The sequence below is a fragment of the Ambystoma mexicanum genome, chromosome 8, assembly GCF_040938575.1.
Source record: "Ambystoma mexicanum isolate Mex_15411 chromosome 8, UKY_AmexF1_1, whole genome shotgun sequence".
Taxonomy (NCBI): Eukaryota; Metazoa; Chordata; class Amphibia; order Caudata; family Ambystomatidae; genus Ambystoma; species Ambystoma mexicanum.
In genome coordinates this window covers 1,652,545,465-1,652,560,630 of record NC_090929.1, presented here as the reverse complement: position 1 = coordinate 1,652,560,630, position 15,166 = coordinate 1,652,545,465, and the positions used below count along the sequence as shown (strand labels likewise).

Below are 15,166 nucleotides of genomic sequence, written 5' to 3'. Positions count from 1 at the left end.
CCTGCCTCTTTTACCGAGCAACACAAGCCACCCCGAAACGCCTTGTTAGGCCACATTAGTGAGGTACAGCTTGCTGTGCCTAAGGACCTATGTCTGGTGTTGCCTGTGGTTCCATGCAAAAGGCATGAGTGGCTAAAGGTTTGTGCTGGATTGCCTTGTTTGGGGTGGGACTAATAGTAATTTGAATATAGTTAGTGATGTCACAGCAGAGTGAAAGCCAATGGAGTGGAAGCCGCCTAGAGTAAATGTCAGTGGTTATGATTAATACAAAGCTTTCCATTCATCAGCTTTTCGAGTTGGAGATTTCTTGTTGCCCCATTCCTTGGGGGAATTGTTTCTGGTGTACAAGGAATTGTAAGTGTCCAGTGTGACTCACTAAATACAATGGTAATTTCATTATTCAGGCCGGTTATCGCAACATAAAATACGATGCACTTAGTCTGCAGTTATAATACACTTGCTCAAACTCCTCGTCTCGGATGTGGGTTGGGGGTGGAGCATAGGCAAAGGTTCTGTGACTTTCTAAGAAGGGGTGGGGTGCAATGCTAAACTGTGGGACATCCCTGGTAGAAGACCAAGGTAAGGCAGAAATCCCCTCTGGGGTGCTAGAACAAGAGGAGGTTTCCACCCACCTGGCAACCTGCCAAAGCCACCCAGGGGCCCACATGGGACCCCACCGGTCCCCCAACCTTCATGAAATGTCCCACCCACCAGGCAGGCGCAGACCGATTCTGCTGCACCCATGCACGGTCGGTACTTACTGAGGTGCTGGATGATGTGGTCGATGGTGGGCTTGAACAAGGCATTCATGGCGTCCGGGTTCATCCTCAGCATGCCTTGGGAGGACCACTTCACGAAGTCCACGCTGCGAGGAAAGGGGTAAAGAGGAGAGCGTGCTTAAAGCGGTGGTGACGCCTGCACCCACGCACCCAAGGGCGCCCCATTGCTTTCCTCTGTGCATCCTCACTTCACTCTCATGCTTCAGCTTTCCTCACAGCTATTAATGTCACGTCCTAAATGTGTAGAGGCTGCTTGAATAAAAGAGCAATCCTTTTTTGGTTTTGGTTACACACTGCTTACAGGTCTACCTTGGCATCATCCTTGTGCAGTCAGAGCAGAGTGGAATACGGGACCGATTTGAACCAAGTCTTTTGTAACTAATGATGTAAATAGCACACGCACGAGAGTTTACCTCCCAGTGAGGACAGAATACAATTGCACTGGTTTTGATTATGTGTGTAGTGCTGCTAATAACATGTTCGAGCGTCAGGGCGTGCGCACGTGAGCAGGGTATAGGGTGCAGGAGATGTGGTGCGGTTCGTAGTTAGATGAATGGAATTGCCTCTGTGCTGTCGGGAGGGGGCGAGGTAGAGGGAGAGTGTGATAGCGAGAGAGACAGATACAAAAAGAAGGATTGGACGAGAAAAAGGGGGCGATTGAGAGGCAATGCAACAAGAAGAGGAGGGGTGAATGGGGGGAGAGAGAAAGAGAGAGAGAGAGAGCCCAACAGTGAGGCCAAGAGTTATGTGTTCCAGTCCCTCTTCCTCTCTGCCTTGCTTCCTACCGCATGCGCTCTCTCCCATTTAGTCCCTTTTTCATGTTTACTCTCGCGTGCGCTCCCCCATTTAGTCCCTTTTCCATGTTTACTCTCGTGTGTGCTCCCCCATTTAGTCCCTTTCCCATGTTTACGTCTCCCAGGTGTTTTTCAACAAGTATTTAGTTCTTGTCCCGTTTCCTTTGCACCGTCTGTTTTGATGAAGGGTTCATTAAGTTAGTTTAACACTGTGCTGTGAGTGACTCCATCCGTTCTTTAGATTAATTATCACTAGGGGTGACAGTCGTGCAGAGCTAGTCTTAAACACATAGGACGACACTGGAATATAGATATGGATGAGAAAATGGCCACCCTTATTTAAAATGTTAAATTACAAGACCAGCACGGGGCAAGGGTCTCCAACCACTGGCATCAAGTGAATGCAGATGGTCGCCATTGCTTACCGCTGGACAGGTAGCATAGCCACCTGGGGTGTCGACCCCTGACACCCAGTGAACTACCTACCACTACCGCCAAATTCTGGCACTGCAGCTCCGGGTAGCCCCGTACTGCCCGAAGCCCGGCAAGGCAATGAACTCAAATGATCTTATACTCAGCACAGTGGCCAATTAGCCACCTGGATGGTCGACCAATGGTGCGGAACCAAATGAGTTCATCCCTCCTCATAGGCCGGCGATACGCCCCAACTCAGTATGGTCTTTTTCCAACCACAACCCCCACAATAAGAACCATTTCTCATTGGCCTACTTGCCACAGTTGCCAGGGTGCCCTGCCCCAAGAATGTTGCCAGCAACCTAGGATGGATGCAAACCCTTAGGAGCGAGCCTGTCCGATGCATCAACTTCTATGAAACAATAAACAGCGTCGGGCAAGATGATGGTCGTAAATCAGTGCAGCCATTGGTTGATCGCAATGTAAAGCTATGGCTACCGACAGGGACTATGCCCAGGTCAGCAGCAACATAGGCAGAACATCTATTTTGCCAACAAATTGAATCGCACAAGTTCAGGAAGCTCGATCACCACTTTAAAAAAAGAAGTTCAGACCATATATATGGCGAGGGGGTATGGGATGTAATACAAGTACGGGGGCGCGCAGGGGCCTCCACCGCATATGTATGTGGTGTGAAAGGGGTTGGAAAAAAAGTCTGCATTTTCGGCTGTCAGACTTCTGCAGTGTCGCAGAAATGACAGATTGCAGAAATACTGAATTGCACCTATACTGGTGCCAACATTGCCCTGGCGGTCCTGTATCACTGCACATACTCTACCGTTACCGCAGCATGCTGACGCATACCAATTTGCATTAGACCTCCTTGAGACATTGTAATCAACCCTATATGCCATCTTGCACAGTCACACTGAAATAAGACGCACAAATGGTTGCAGCATTGGGGTAGATGCACTGTTGCACGGTCCATGCCAGGAGACAAAAGACGCACCTCGGGGCGACCCCCGTTATTCAGGTCTTCCAGCAAATGAGCCCTGACTGTGGAGAATAATGAGGGCCTTATGAAAAATAAAGTGAGGAATGGAAAAGTCTAAAGCAACGGCCGTTCAAAGCATCCACCATAACAATTGCTAATACACCGAACACCATAGCGTAGGTGTGCCCCCATTTGATAAGCTACACACAGCAAATTTGGTGAAATTATCAACCTAATGAAGTTGAGCTACGTGCTTAAACTGCCTGCCAACAATTGATTGGAGGCAGAGCCGGCCTTAGGGGGGGGGGTGAGCCGGGCAACCGCCCGGGAGTGCCACACCCCCCACGGCGCCATATGCCCCCACCACACCAGCTCGGGGGGAGTCTTTCAAGGGCTCCCCCGAGCTGGCGTAGTGGCAGAAGGCATGGCAGGTGCCTCATTGTCATTGAATGAACCCGCGGCGGCGGGCTCATTCAATGACAATGGGGTGTAACGCGCCCTATTCACGCCATTACAAAAAAAGGAAAAAAAAGTGTCCCCTCCTGGCCCTGCCCCCTTCTTCCCCCTGTTAACCAGGGGCGCTGGAGGGCGAGGGGGGGCGCCAGTTCGCCCAGGGTGCTGCTGCCCTTAAGTCCGGCCCTGATTGGAGGATGGACTAAGGCATGAATCGTTCCAAATGCTGCTAATCTGATAGGTAGCATCTGAAGGACAAGGAGGAAGCCCTGAGCAGATCGGAAGGACGCTATGCAGAACAGCACTTGCAGGGCACAGAGCGGTATTGATTGATACTGGGAAAATGTCGCCAGGAGGCAACATTTCCCCAAAAATGCACTCCCATGAAAATCAAGAACTTTCCCCAAATATTCTAGGACTGAAATTAGGATAGAAAATTGTACCCATCCGGTGGGAGGCGCTCGAGAGCCCGAGCAAGATGGCGGCAGCGTGACAGAGTTCTGTTGCAGATGAGCCTCGCTTTCGGAAAATGTCCCGTCCAAGATGAGTGAATCGAGAGGCAATGCTGGAATATGGGGGCGGTATATGCAGAGAACAAACTGCCCGCTAGTAAACTAATGGCCCAACTCTGCTGCAATGCTAGTTCCCGGGAAGATCCTGGGAGCCAACAGACGACAGGCCGGGGCCTCCTAGCCGACTATTACATCCTGCACCTTGGTGTACAGGCCAGCCCATAACTGCGGGCCGGAGAGGAGTGGAGGCCCCTGATCCATGCCACGGTAACATTGCCCTAAGCTTGGGCGCAGGTTAGGCCTGCAAACTGCACCAAAGAAGAACCGCTCCGCTAGGGGAACGACAAGACCATCTCCTCCCACCCCAGCCCAATGGCAATGCACAGCACAGGCAGCCTAAAGCTACGCTGACACGGGGAGGTGAGCCGTGGGGAGACAGGGAGCGCTCAGCTTGAGTCGAGCCAAAGCTGGCGGAGGACCAGACAGCACACTACAGACGGGCGGCGAGCGAGCTGCGGATCCTGGGTGCACATCAACGCGCATTTCGCACCCCGGGTACAACGGCCTGTTAGATACAGTCCGCCTGCCCAAACATGGCCCTGGGACTATACTTGCATAAACACAGAGAATGGCCCATGTCACTGCACCTACTACAGGTTTGATCACCGTCGCTCTGACCAACACACCCAGGCCTCACTGCTGAGACACCCGCGGGGGATGTCGGACATGGCGGGGCCCTGGAGCCACATTGCCTCACACCGCCGAGCAGGAGCTCTGGTGGAGTCACGATCACCCTGACCCGACTGGCATCAGACGTACTCCAGCCCACAGGTGAGCCGCAAACGAGGACTACAATGGCCACACAGCGGGAGGGGGTGAAGAGAGAGCGGGCCTCACCATGGTGTTTACTGGCACACTGAAGAAGGCTGCATAGGACCCGGGACCAGAACCTCCCAGCAAAATGGACCTACAACCTTGCGGGGGGAGTGCATGCAAAATATACTCCAACATTGAATGTCTGTACTACAAAGTCCGCCTGCCCCCATTTCTGTGCCTGCTGCTTGTTGTGCACTCTATGCCGACTAAACTTTTAAATAGGCCCCAGGTGGCCATACGGCCACTCCATGGTTGAGACAGTGGCCCCCACACCTTGGATCGAGGGCCCCACAACCGACGGAATTCATGTTCTGCATTGGATGCTCCAACAGTTAAGGTGCAACTGTGGGGTGGCTGGCAGAAGGGAGACGCTGCAGAGGTGCCTCAACTGAAAGTACAAATCAACGAAGGGCCACGTACCTTTACTCTCAGACCCGATGGACCAGACAACGTCTAAGAGCCAAAGAAGGGCCCCCTGTAGACTGGGACACTTACATAGAGTGGCCATCTGTATCAACGTGACACGTGACAGGGGCATCAGTGCTGTGGGACTGCTCTATATAACTGCTTAAACAATCACCGACATCAACAAACGGTGCAATTGCGGAGGCCCAGACTACCCTGATTCTGCACCCTCCTAGTATGCTTCCTCCAGGCCGTAGCCCTACCTCCAACTGCACCACAAGTTCCACCACAACTGATATACCATTACGCCGCTCGTCCCAGAGACAGCCCGCGATGGAGGCCCAAATCCTGAGTCAACTGCAGGCAATTATCCTGGAAATTAAAATTATCGGGCAGAGAACCCAAGGAACAAACAACGCTGTTCAAGACATTAAACGCAAGCTGCAAGATGTCAATGCGAGACTCTGTGCTCAAGTAGACTGGACAACAGATAACTAACAGCGCATCAGCTCACTAGAGGACAATGTTGACACAGGTACTGCGGACATCAGCAGCCTCATCAGGGAGGTACAACGCCTGGGCGCTAAGCTGGAGGACCAGGAAAATAGGTCCTGCCTTAATAACCTCCACCTGGTTGGTCTCCCGGAACACGCCCAAGGGTCAGATATAGAGGCCTACATCTATAAACTTCTTCCTTGAAAAGCCTCACAATCCAATTCCAGGAAATCTAATTATAGAGCGAGTGCACAGGGCCCCTGTGCCCAAGCCTGCCTCAGGTGAGAGTCCATGTGTCATCACCATACAATTTTGCAACTTCCAACATAAGGTGGCCATACTGAAGGCCTACCGGTCAGTGGGCACGATACGCATAGAAGGTGCGGACGTGTTTATATTCAATGACTTTTCTATTGAAGTTTCTAAGAGCTGGAAGGAGTTCAACCCCATATTTGATGGGCTGAAAGGCACAGACCATAGATTTGATCTAAAATGACCAGCCGTCTGGTGTATTCTGCTAGAGAAACAATGGCATTCATTTGACGATCCGGAAGAGGCCTGGTGCTTCCTGAGGCAGCGAGAATTGGTCTCCACCGAATCTCCTACTACGGAGGTCAGAAACCCACAGGCTGAGTGGACGTCACCCCCGCCTCAGCCACATCGCTGGTCCCGACCACAACGCAGCTGGAAAAGAGCGGGCAAGCACCCGGAGCACCCTGCACTCAAGCCTGGAGCCCAAGTGAAGTGAGGACCGCACGACTGCTGCTGAAGGGCCCCGACAGGGGATCCCCCCGGGGGCAGGGAGACCGCCATACAGGGGTGTACCAATGAAGGGCTATGCCCCTAGGGGATTGCTTTGGCTCTCTCTTGGCCAATAACAGAGTGCACAAGACCTTGTAGCACTGTGGAATCGTTGGCCCACATCTACCAAATAGCAGACAAAACCGGTTAGCACTCTACGGATGAGATGACGATGGATGCATCACCTGTCACGCTGAGCTCATCTGCCCCATCAAAGGTTATGTGTTTTATGTTGTTAACTATCCAGATTCTGACCTGGACTTCCGACACGCCAGTGTCCACGGAAGGGGACGTTGGTATGCATGGGCGCGGGCAGGGTCCGCTGATCCTCCTGATCAGCCCCACGCATGGTCCTCTGTATTGGGATACAGTTCTTCGATCCCAGTGTTTTATTGTTCTTTCCTGGTTTTGTGTTTTTGGCGTTTCATGGTTTAATACTCTGTATGTTTCTGAATTGGCACTATGTGTAAGGATCACGATACAAGTCTCAGCCAGTGACCTCAATGAGGGCGAGTTCCCACCTGAAAAATGGGATGACCTCCCTCACATGTATTACTCTTAATATCCAAGGGCTGGGCCACCCCATATAAAGGATACAAATGCTCAACTACATGCGTGATACTCAAGGGGACATTATATTTCTCCAAGAAACCCATCTCAATGGGGTAGAGTCGAAGAAACTATATAGAGGCTGGGTCGGGGTAGTGGTACACTTCCCATGCCAGGTGTTTCCATTTTGATCCATAGGAAGGTCCGCTTCCACGTCCTCAACACAATTTTCAGACGGAGACGGCAGATACATCTTGGCACAAGGTTGCATACATCAACAGCTCAGTACCCTCCTCAATATATATGGGCCCACGAATGACACCAGCCTTCTTCACACGTGCCTTTACGGAATGTGCACAATATATGGGGGCTATGACATTAGTGCAAGGAAACTTAAGTGGCCTTGGTCCCTTCATTGGACCGACAGAATACACCTGCAACTCTACAAGCTAGCCCGTGCAAGCTGACCACCCTCCAGTCCCTGCTGACAGTGCTACGGCTTAGAGATGCGTGGAGAATCACACACTAACAGCAAAGAGACTACACCTTCTACTCCACTAGACACAGCAGTTAATCCAGGTTAGACTACTGGTTCCTCCCCTCCAATATCACCCATCTGATCCTCAAATGCAACATATTGGCCTCAACCCTGGCGGACCATGTGGCGGTATTATTGCGGATTGACCTACCGGAGATCCCTCGCAGAAGGCCGCTGTGGCGTCTTAATCCAAGGGCTCTCGGATATCCGGATTACCTTGAACACCTGGAGGGGGATAGGGACATGTTTTGGAAGATCAACATATCCTCAGATTACCCTGGACTGAAATGCTGTAATGCATATAAAGCATTAATACAAGGACAATGCATTTCAAGATGGTCCTATAAGCTAAAAGAATGGGAAGAATAATTGATGGCGGCCATATTAACCATGGAGAAGCAACACAAGTGCACATGTGATTGGCAGACACATGAAACTCGCCAGGCTCCCGTCGGACCTGAAACAGGTGCCTTCCGCTCGTGCACAAAAATCTTCCACTAGCTGGTCGCAGACATATTGCGAGGGAGACAGACCCCTGCACCTTATGGCGCTCGCTCTGCGCAATAAGCAGGCAACTCAAGTTATCGACTCCATTCGAGATCAAGATGGGTATCATATTGAGGGAGTCGAGAATATCAATGTAAGGTTTGCACAGTATTATGGGGCGCTTTACGCGAAGCCGGCCCCAATCAACTCACATCGCAGCAATGACATTTTGGCGTCCATTGAATTCCCTAAACTAGGGATATCCCAAAGAGAAGATCTTGCTGGCCCAATAACCACTTCCGAGGTGCTCCAGGAAATGAAATCTTTATCAGCAGGCAAGGTGGCCGGCCCCGATTGACTTCCCATCGACTTTTATAAAGCACTAGCAGACCACCTAGCACCCACTCTGGAATCTGTGTTCGCTGGAGCAAGTACCAGTGGCCACCTACCACATTCTATGCTGGCTGCCAATATTGTGGTTTTCCACAAGAAAGGGCGCGACCCTGGGTAATGCGGGTCCTACTATCACATTTCCCTGATCAACACTGATGCGAATGTCTTGGCAAAATGCCTGGCGCAACTTATCGAGGGACTGCTTCTGCTCCTCATCCATAAAGATCATATGGCCTTCATACATGGGAGACATTCTGCTGACAATGTCCGCTGGCTACTACATGTTATCGCAGGGGGAACTGACCCAGAGGAGGGAATCCTAACACTAGACGCAGAGAAGACATTTGCCAAAGTCCAATGGGAATTTAAGCTTTGAGTGCTAGACACTTATGGTTTCCCAAGTCAGCACACCAAGCTGGTCGGACTGTTATACACAAACCCAGTGGCGTCAGTGGTCACCAATGGTATTACGTCAGCCCGCTTCTCGCTATACAGTGGCACGGGTGCCCCCTATGCCCCTTCTATACACCCTCACCATAGAAACCCTTTACGGCTAACCTACAGGCTGACCCCGGGTGAACAGGCATACAGCGGGGCTCTGAAGAAGACCGGGTATCACTCTACGCTGACAATCATCTAGTGTACATAAGTAGCTATAAGACCTTCCTTCCAGTGCTGCGCCAGATACTACAAGACTTTGGCCCTATGGCCAGCTAGTTCATTAATTGGGCAAAGTCTGAGATCCTCCCATTATGACAGGACATCCCCTGGGACCCAGGAGGGGTAGACCCCTTCAGGCTTCAATTGGGGCATATCCCATATCTTGGCGTAAAACTCAGCCCAAGTCTTGACAAATTACTAGGATTAAATTACCGCACTGATTCTGCAGAGAATCTACTCCGATGATGCTCGACCCCAATTTCCCTTACTGGAAGGATAAACACCTTTAAAATGAACACCCTACCGAAACTGGCCTATCTGGCCATGATGCTCCCCTTTGCCCCGACAAAGCAAATGTTTGAGAAACTGGACGCCTTTATGGCTAAATTTCTCTCGAGGGGTAAGAAAGCGTGGCTCTGGCTCGAAATCCTCCAGGCCTCCAAAGCAGATGGGGGACTAGTGGTACCGGCGTGGAAAACAAATTATCTGGCTGCGCAAATGTGCTGGGCCAAACGGTGGCTTAACACAGAGGACATGACCAGCTGGAAAAACATGGAACTGTTTCTGCCCGCACCGCTTACCCTGTCTCAAACCCTGGCAATCCCTCCAAGCAGGCTTCCAGCCGAGATCAAGAAACACTCAATAGTATGGCGACACTCTCACAATGGCATTGATTGCGTGCAGTGCTCAGATCGCCCATGCAGGCGACTCCAGCCTGGATTAGCGCGAGAGCGCTCTTGTCACATGGGCTAGACTATAAACTACACACAAACCAAGACACGGGGTGGCAGCATATTAGAGTGATTTATACGAAGAGAGCACCCACTCGCCTTCACGGAGGCTGGCAACTGCTGGGTCTGGGAGAGACAGATTGGCTCCGATATTCAACCCTACTATCTGTAATCCGCAAACATAACACAGAGCAGACTCGGACGGTGGTGCCGACGATGGGCGAAATCGAAATGGCACAAACACAACGGCATATCCACGCGTCCCCAATAATATTTAGCGCATCCACACTTTAGCGGTCCAATGGTCTGGTGATCTGAGAACAGCATTTGACCCAGGCGATTTGTACGATTTTTTTTAAGCCATTCCAGCGGTCTTGTTTAACATTCGCAATCGTGAGATACAATGATCCAACGGATGTATTACACACCAAGCAAGTTATTCCGGATGAGTCTCATACAATTTTCAACATGTTGGCAACAATGTGGGGGATTGGGAAATATGGGGCACATCCTCTGGGCCTGCCCGCGGGAAGCGACATACTGGGAAACGGTACACGGTCAGATATCACGCGTAGAAGGGGTGGAAATCGAGCTAGCACCTCGTCCGATGCTATTTGGGGCACAGAGGGAAGAATGGCACACAGACCCGCTACAAAGCAAACTCATACATACAATGCTTTTCGCCGCTCGCAAAACTCTGATCCTCAATTTGAAAGACGCTAACCCACCAACTAAACCTATGTGGCGGGTATTGCTTAGCAAACTCTGCTCCTTAGAGCGCAGCACCCTCAGGCGCCGCACCCTCAGGCGCCTATATAAGCCTGCACAGACGGCATGCTTTGGGGAGATAGCCACCCCATACATCTGAATATCAAATGTCCACCCCCTGGGGCCTCGCTCCAGGAGGAGACACACAAAACTCATGAGACGCACAGCGAGGGGAGGGTGGGGACAATGTACCAACAGAATAAGAGAGCAGTCTCAGGGGAAACTATCCATGTTACGTATCACTTCCGTCCCCCATTCCCATTATCACCATCATCACCACTCTCATCATTATCATTGCTGACTCTGATGGAGAAATGAGAGCCGGAAGACCCATACCACACTACCATACCATTGCATGCCATCTCCAGCCGAATCCTGTACCGGGCAACGTAGGCTCATGGGGGGGGGATCCTGCGGACTCGGAGACAGTAGGGGAGATTGACTATACATGAAATGAACTGACTGCCTCTGGGTCACGGCTCAAGACCTTTTGTCCTACTGCTATATGATTGTGAGTGAACAGTGTGTTCTGATCCATGAGACATACAGAGAATCCGGAGATTCATGGGGGGAGTGGGAGTGGGAGTTGGTCGGGGGGGATTAGTTCTCACAGCTATAGACGTGGCAGGAGGGCAGTGCCAGGTGGGGTAGCACCGTTCTTAGAATAAACAATACATTTATTTTCTAAGGGGCACGCACTGGATCATAAAATCCTTCTTAAAAGGATGGCGACTGTTGGAGGCCTATCCAGCAACGCCATCATCTGGCTCAGATAATTCTTGGAGGGCCGCCAGTCTTGTGTTTACTGGGGTGATTATGTTTCCGAACCACAAACAATAACATGTGGAGTCCCCCAGGGGGCATGCCTCTCACCTTTGCTGTTTAATATTTATATATTACCTCTATGTGTTGAGTTGGAAACCATGGGGATCTTTTTCTGCAATTATACAGATGATTTTCAGTTGGTTTTGGACATAATCGGGAGTTATGAAATCGATCAACAAACACTGACTGCAACATATCATGTTATTAAACAATGGATTTCAGTGAACTGGCTCTGTTTGAACGCCGCTAAAACTGAGCTGATGCTTTTTGGGCCACAACACGCTCGATTCAAACTGAATCAAAAATATAACTGCTTTTCCATTGAAGGCGATCAAATCAAAACTGTGCAAAAAGTCAAGACCCTGGGCACCTATATGGAGGATGGCCTTGACAGTGAGGCACATGTCACAGCCATCTCCTCTAATACCAACTACCATCTTAAGGTATTGAGACAAGTTGCCCCGCTAATATCAGTGGAAAATCGCATAAAACTTGTAAGAGCAGTAATTCTGCCACGTGTTGACTATTGCAATGCTTTGCTAGGAGGAGCCAGCAAAACTAATGTTCAACAGTTGCAGAAAATTCAAAATGCAGCGGTCCGAATCATTTTCCAGATGAAAAGCTCCGAAGCTACTAGCGCTTCTAGAAGAAAGCTGCATTGGCTCCCGGTGGCAGCTTGTATTCAATTTAAATTGCTTACCACGTGTCATAAATGCATTTTTGGAAATGCCCCTTCATATTTGAAGGAGAGTATTAATATCCATCATCCGAATAGATGCCCGAGATCTTTGGAGGGCTGCTTGCTGGTACTGCCACGGACTAAAAGATCTCATGGGTTGGGACGGGCCTTTCATATTCGGGTGCACAAGCCTGGAATGCGCTACCTACCAAGACACGTAAAACGGAGGACCATCTTCTTTTCCGCAAACAGATAAAGACTATTCTGTAGAATTAGGATCTTTCGTTTAACTTTCTCGACCACTGCTGTCTTTCGGCGCCTGGATGCCCACAGGCTTTGGCGCCTTATGAATCTGAATAACATAACACTGTGCACCTCTATTTTCTTGTGATCCGAGGATCTTTTCCCTATTTATTGCTTTTGAATATATTTCACATTCATTTTAGGTTACACCTAACAATTATTTCTTTAAGCTCGGAATGGTAACATCCATCTAAGAGTCAATATTTTCAAATAAGGCTGCTGTGTCCCCCGTGGTTGTGACCAATGGAAACTCAAAAGCATCAAGAAATGTATCACCAATTTCGGATGAACTACCTGCGTTTATGACGGAGCCCCAAAATTCAAACATCAATGATCCAGCCTCTATAAGTAGTGTGGCATCCCAGCCGACCCTTACAGGCCTTGAGGAGCAGATCAAACTTCTCATCAGAATTATCTGCCTTAAACATGGTGCTTAGTTCTTTTGTTGAGTTATATGGTAATACTAAGCTTGAGCTCATGGCCCACACCCTTCAACTGTGCCTATTGCAGGAATATGGTCTTACGTTTTAGACTTAATCTTTTCCCTGCAGCTGAACGCATCTTATTGGCCAAAAAATATTCTGTTCCAATGTCTGCTGCTCTCACTGCTGCTTTACAGAACCAGGCACACCCAGAAGCATCACAAAGTGATTTAGCAATACTTCTGGAGCAGCGGCTCCAAATATCCTGTTCACGTAGGTATGGATGTTTATGCGAGTTTGTTTCTTGCCCAAGGGAGTTTGAACAACTGCTAACCTCTTAGGACTTCATTAAGTGTATGGTGGTAATGGTAAAAACATGTGGTATATTAAATACCACGTATTCTGAAAATACCACCAAATTATGGATTGGGATTGCATGGGATATTTACAAAATGGGGCACATATGACAGTTTCTTAATTAAAAGAATATGGCTTTCAGGGGTTGCCTGTCTCGGGGCTGAGGGGGCGAGGGAGGAGTCACCTCACAATGCTATAGGATTAAGGAAGAGGGGCAAGGAGGTTGTGCCGGCGTGCTTGGTCTTGAGTTCAAAGATGGTGACAAGACGTTGGCCATGTTTCAAGGAGGGTGTCGGGGTCAAGGTTTATGGTTTTGCCACAAACACAGATGTGGATGTCTCTTTGTAAGATAAGTGGGCTTCTACAGCGCCCTTTGGCCAAAAATGTTGGCCTCGCTGCGCATGGCTCTGTAAGAAAGGAGGGCAGGGTGTGCCAGTCAGATAGCAGGAAGGCAGATTCAGAAACCTGTGGTCTTGGTGGGGACAAAAAGGTAGTACCCGTTACCTGTGTGTTGACAAGATGATCTGTGTGTCCTTGATTGTTATCGACAGACACAGGTTGTCAGCATGGGCAGCGCCCATGCTACAAAACGTAGAATGAAAGATTGGACGTATTAAACTATTACTCAGCCTCTAGCAAGATGACTATCATGGGAAAACTTGGTGACTGCACAGGAGCCTCGATAGGTCCTTCTTTGCTTCCCGTCATCACAGTCTCTGGTTTGAAATAATACAAGCTTTTCAGGTGTCTAAGTCATAATTTGATTGCAGTCAATGGGCGCGCGCACATTGTGTACGAACCCTTAAGGCCGATATATTCCATGAACGCCCACCACCAAGAGTATGACCTGCGTTCCAGGCAGATGGAGCAACGTGAGCTCGGTAACATGATCAGGCTGACAGAATTTCAATGGATGGCTTGCACACGCACACATATACACACACACATTAACCGTGCTAACGTCGACTCCCTGTGTAGCCAGCAACAACTCTTCCAAAATACGAACAGATGGAGAAAAAAAACAGCTAACTGCAGCAAGATAACCCATCTCATAATGCCCAGGCCAGGAGCATTCTGGGATTCCCTTCACTTCTTAAAATAACAATCTAGTTATTGAGGAGCCTCACAGGACACGAATAATTACACAACTTTCTCAGATCTAGCCGCCACGTTGCAGTAAAGACCACTTCTTCAGCGCTGACTCACTTCACAGAAAACGTTCAGAACATTCTCTAAAGTATTAGTACAAAACAAGCATTGGCAAGGCCAACAGTTTGGGTTTTTTTGTAGGCATGGGAAAGGCACTTGCCAGGAGCTACTTCCGGAGCAGTATTAACTGGCCATTGATAGTAGCAGGTGCAAAATGGTATGATTACCTGGACATCTAATAACAGTGCCAGAAAAGTGCTAAATATTTATACACAAGCCAAAACTTTTGGCTTGCTTTTAACAGGACTTCAGTGAAGGACACACACGTAGTACATATAAATCGAGAGGATGACGGCAGAACTGGGTAAGACATTTGTATGATACCAGTAGCGGGTTCACAACTCCAATTAAGTAATTCACTCTCAAAGACTGTTTTGAAAAAAACACTGGCAGGCCCTTTGAGAGCAAAGTTTGATGGTAGGGCTTGAATAAAGTGAGCTCAAAGAGTTCCCACGAGGAGGCGTGTCACGCGGGGAGGGGCAGGAGCTGGATGGAAAGGGCCATTGGGATTAGCATATCAATGGGCAGTCAATGGCTGGGCAAATAGCCAAAGAACTATAAGTTGTGTGTCCCTCCTCAGATGACAATTTTCCCAATCTGTACTGTGTTGCAAGTGTTTCGGCTTATAGGTGTCACAAGCTAAAAACCCCAAACTAAAAAGCTTAAGAAGCAAAAAAAACACCCATATTCGCAAATCACAGCCCGTGGAGTTTCACGAAAGAG

General features: G+C 49.4%; 1 protein-coding gene across 1 annotated transcript in view; it reads right to left on the bottom strand.

Moving 5' to 3' along the window:
• HSPA12A (heat shock protein family A (Hsp70) member 12A) overlaps positions 1–15,166 on the bottom strand; it is a 392,947-nt gene that overhangs the window by 13,729 nt on the left and 364,052 nt on the right. Inside the window, exon 11 of the mRNA XM_069611919.1 lies at positions 762–865. Within this exon, the coding sequence (XP_069468020.1) occupies positions 762–865 (104 nt within the window). The remainder of the gene's footprint in view (positions 1–761; positions 866–15,166) is intronic.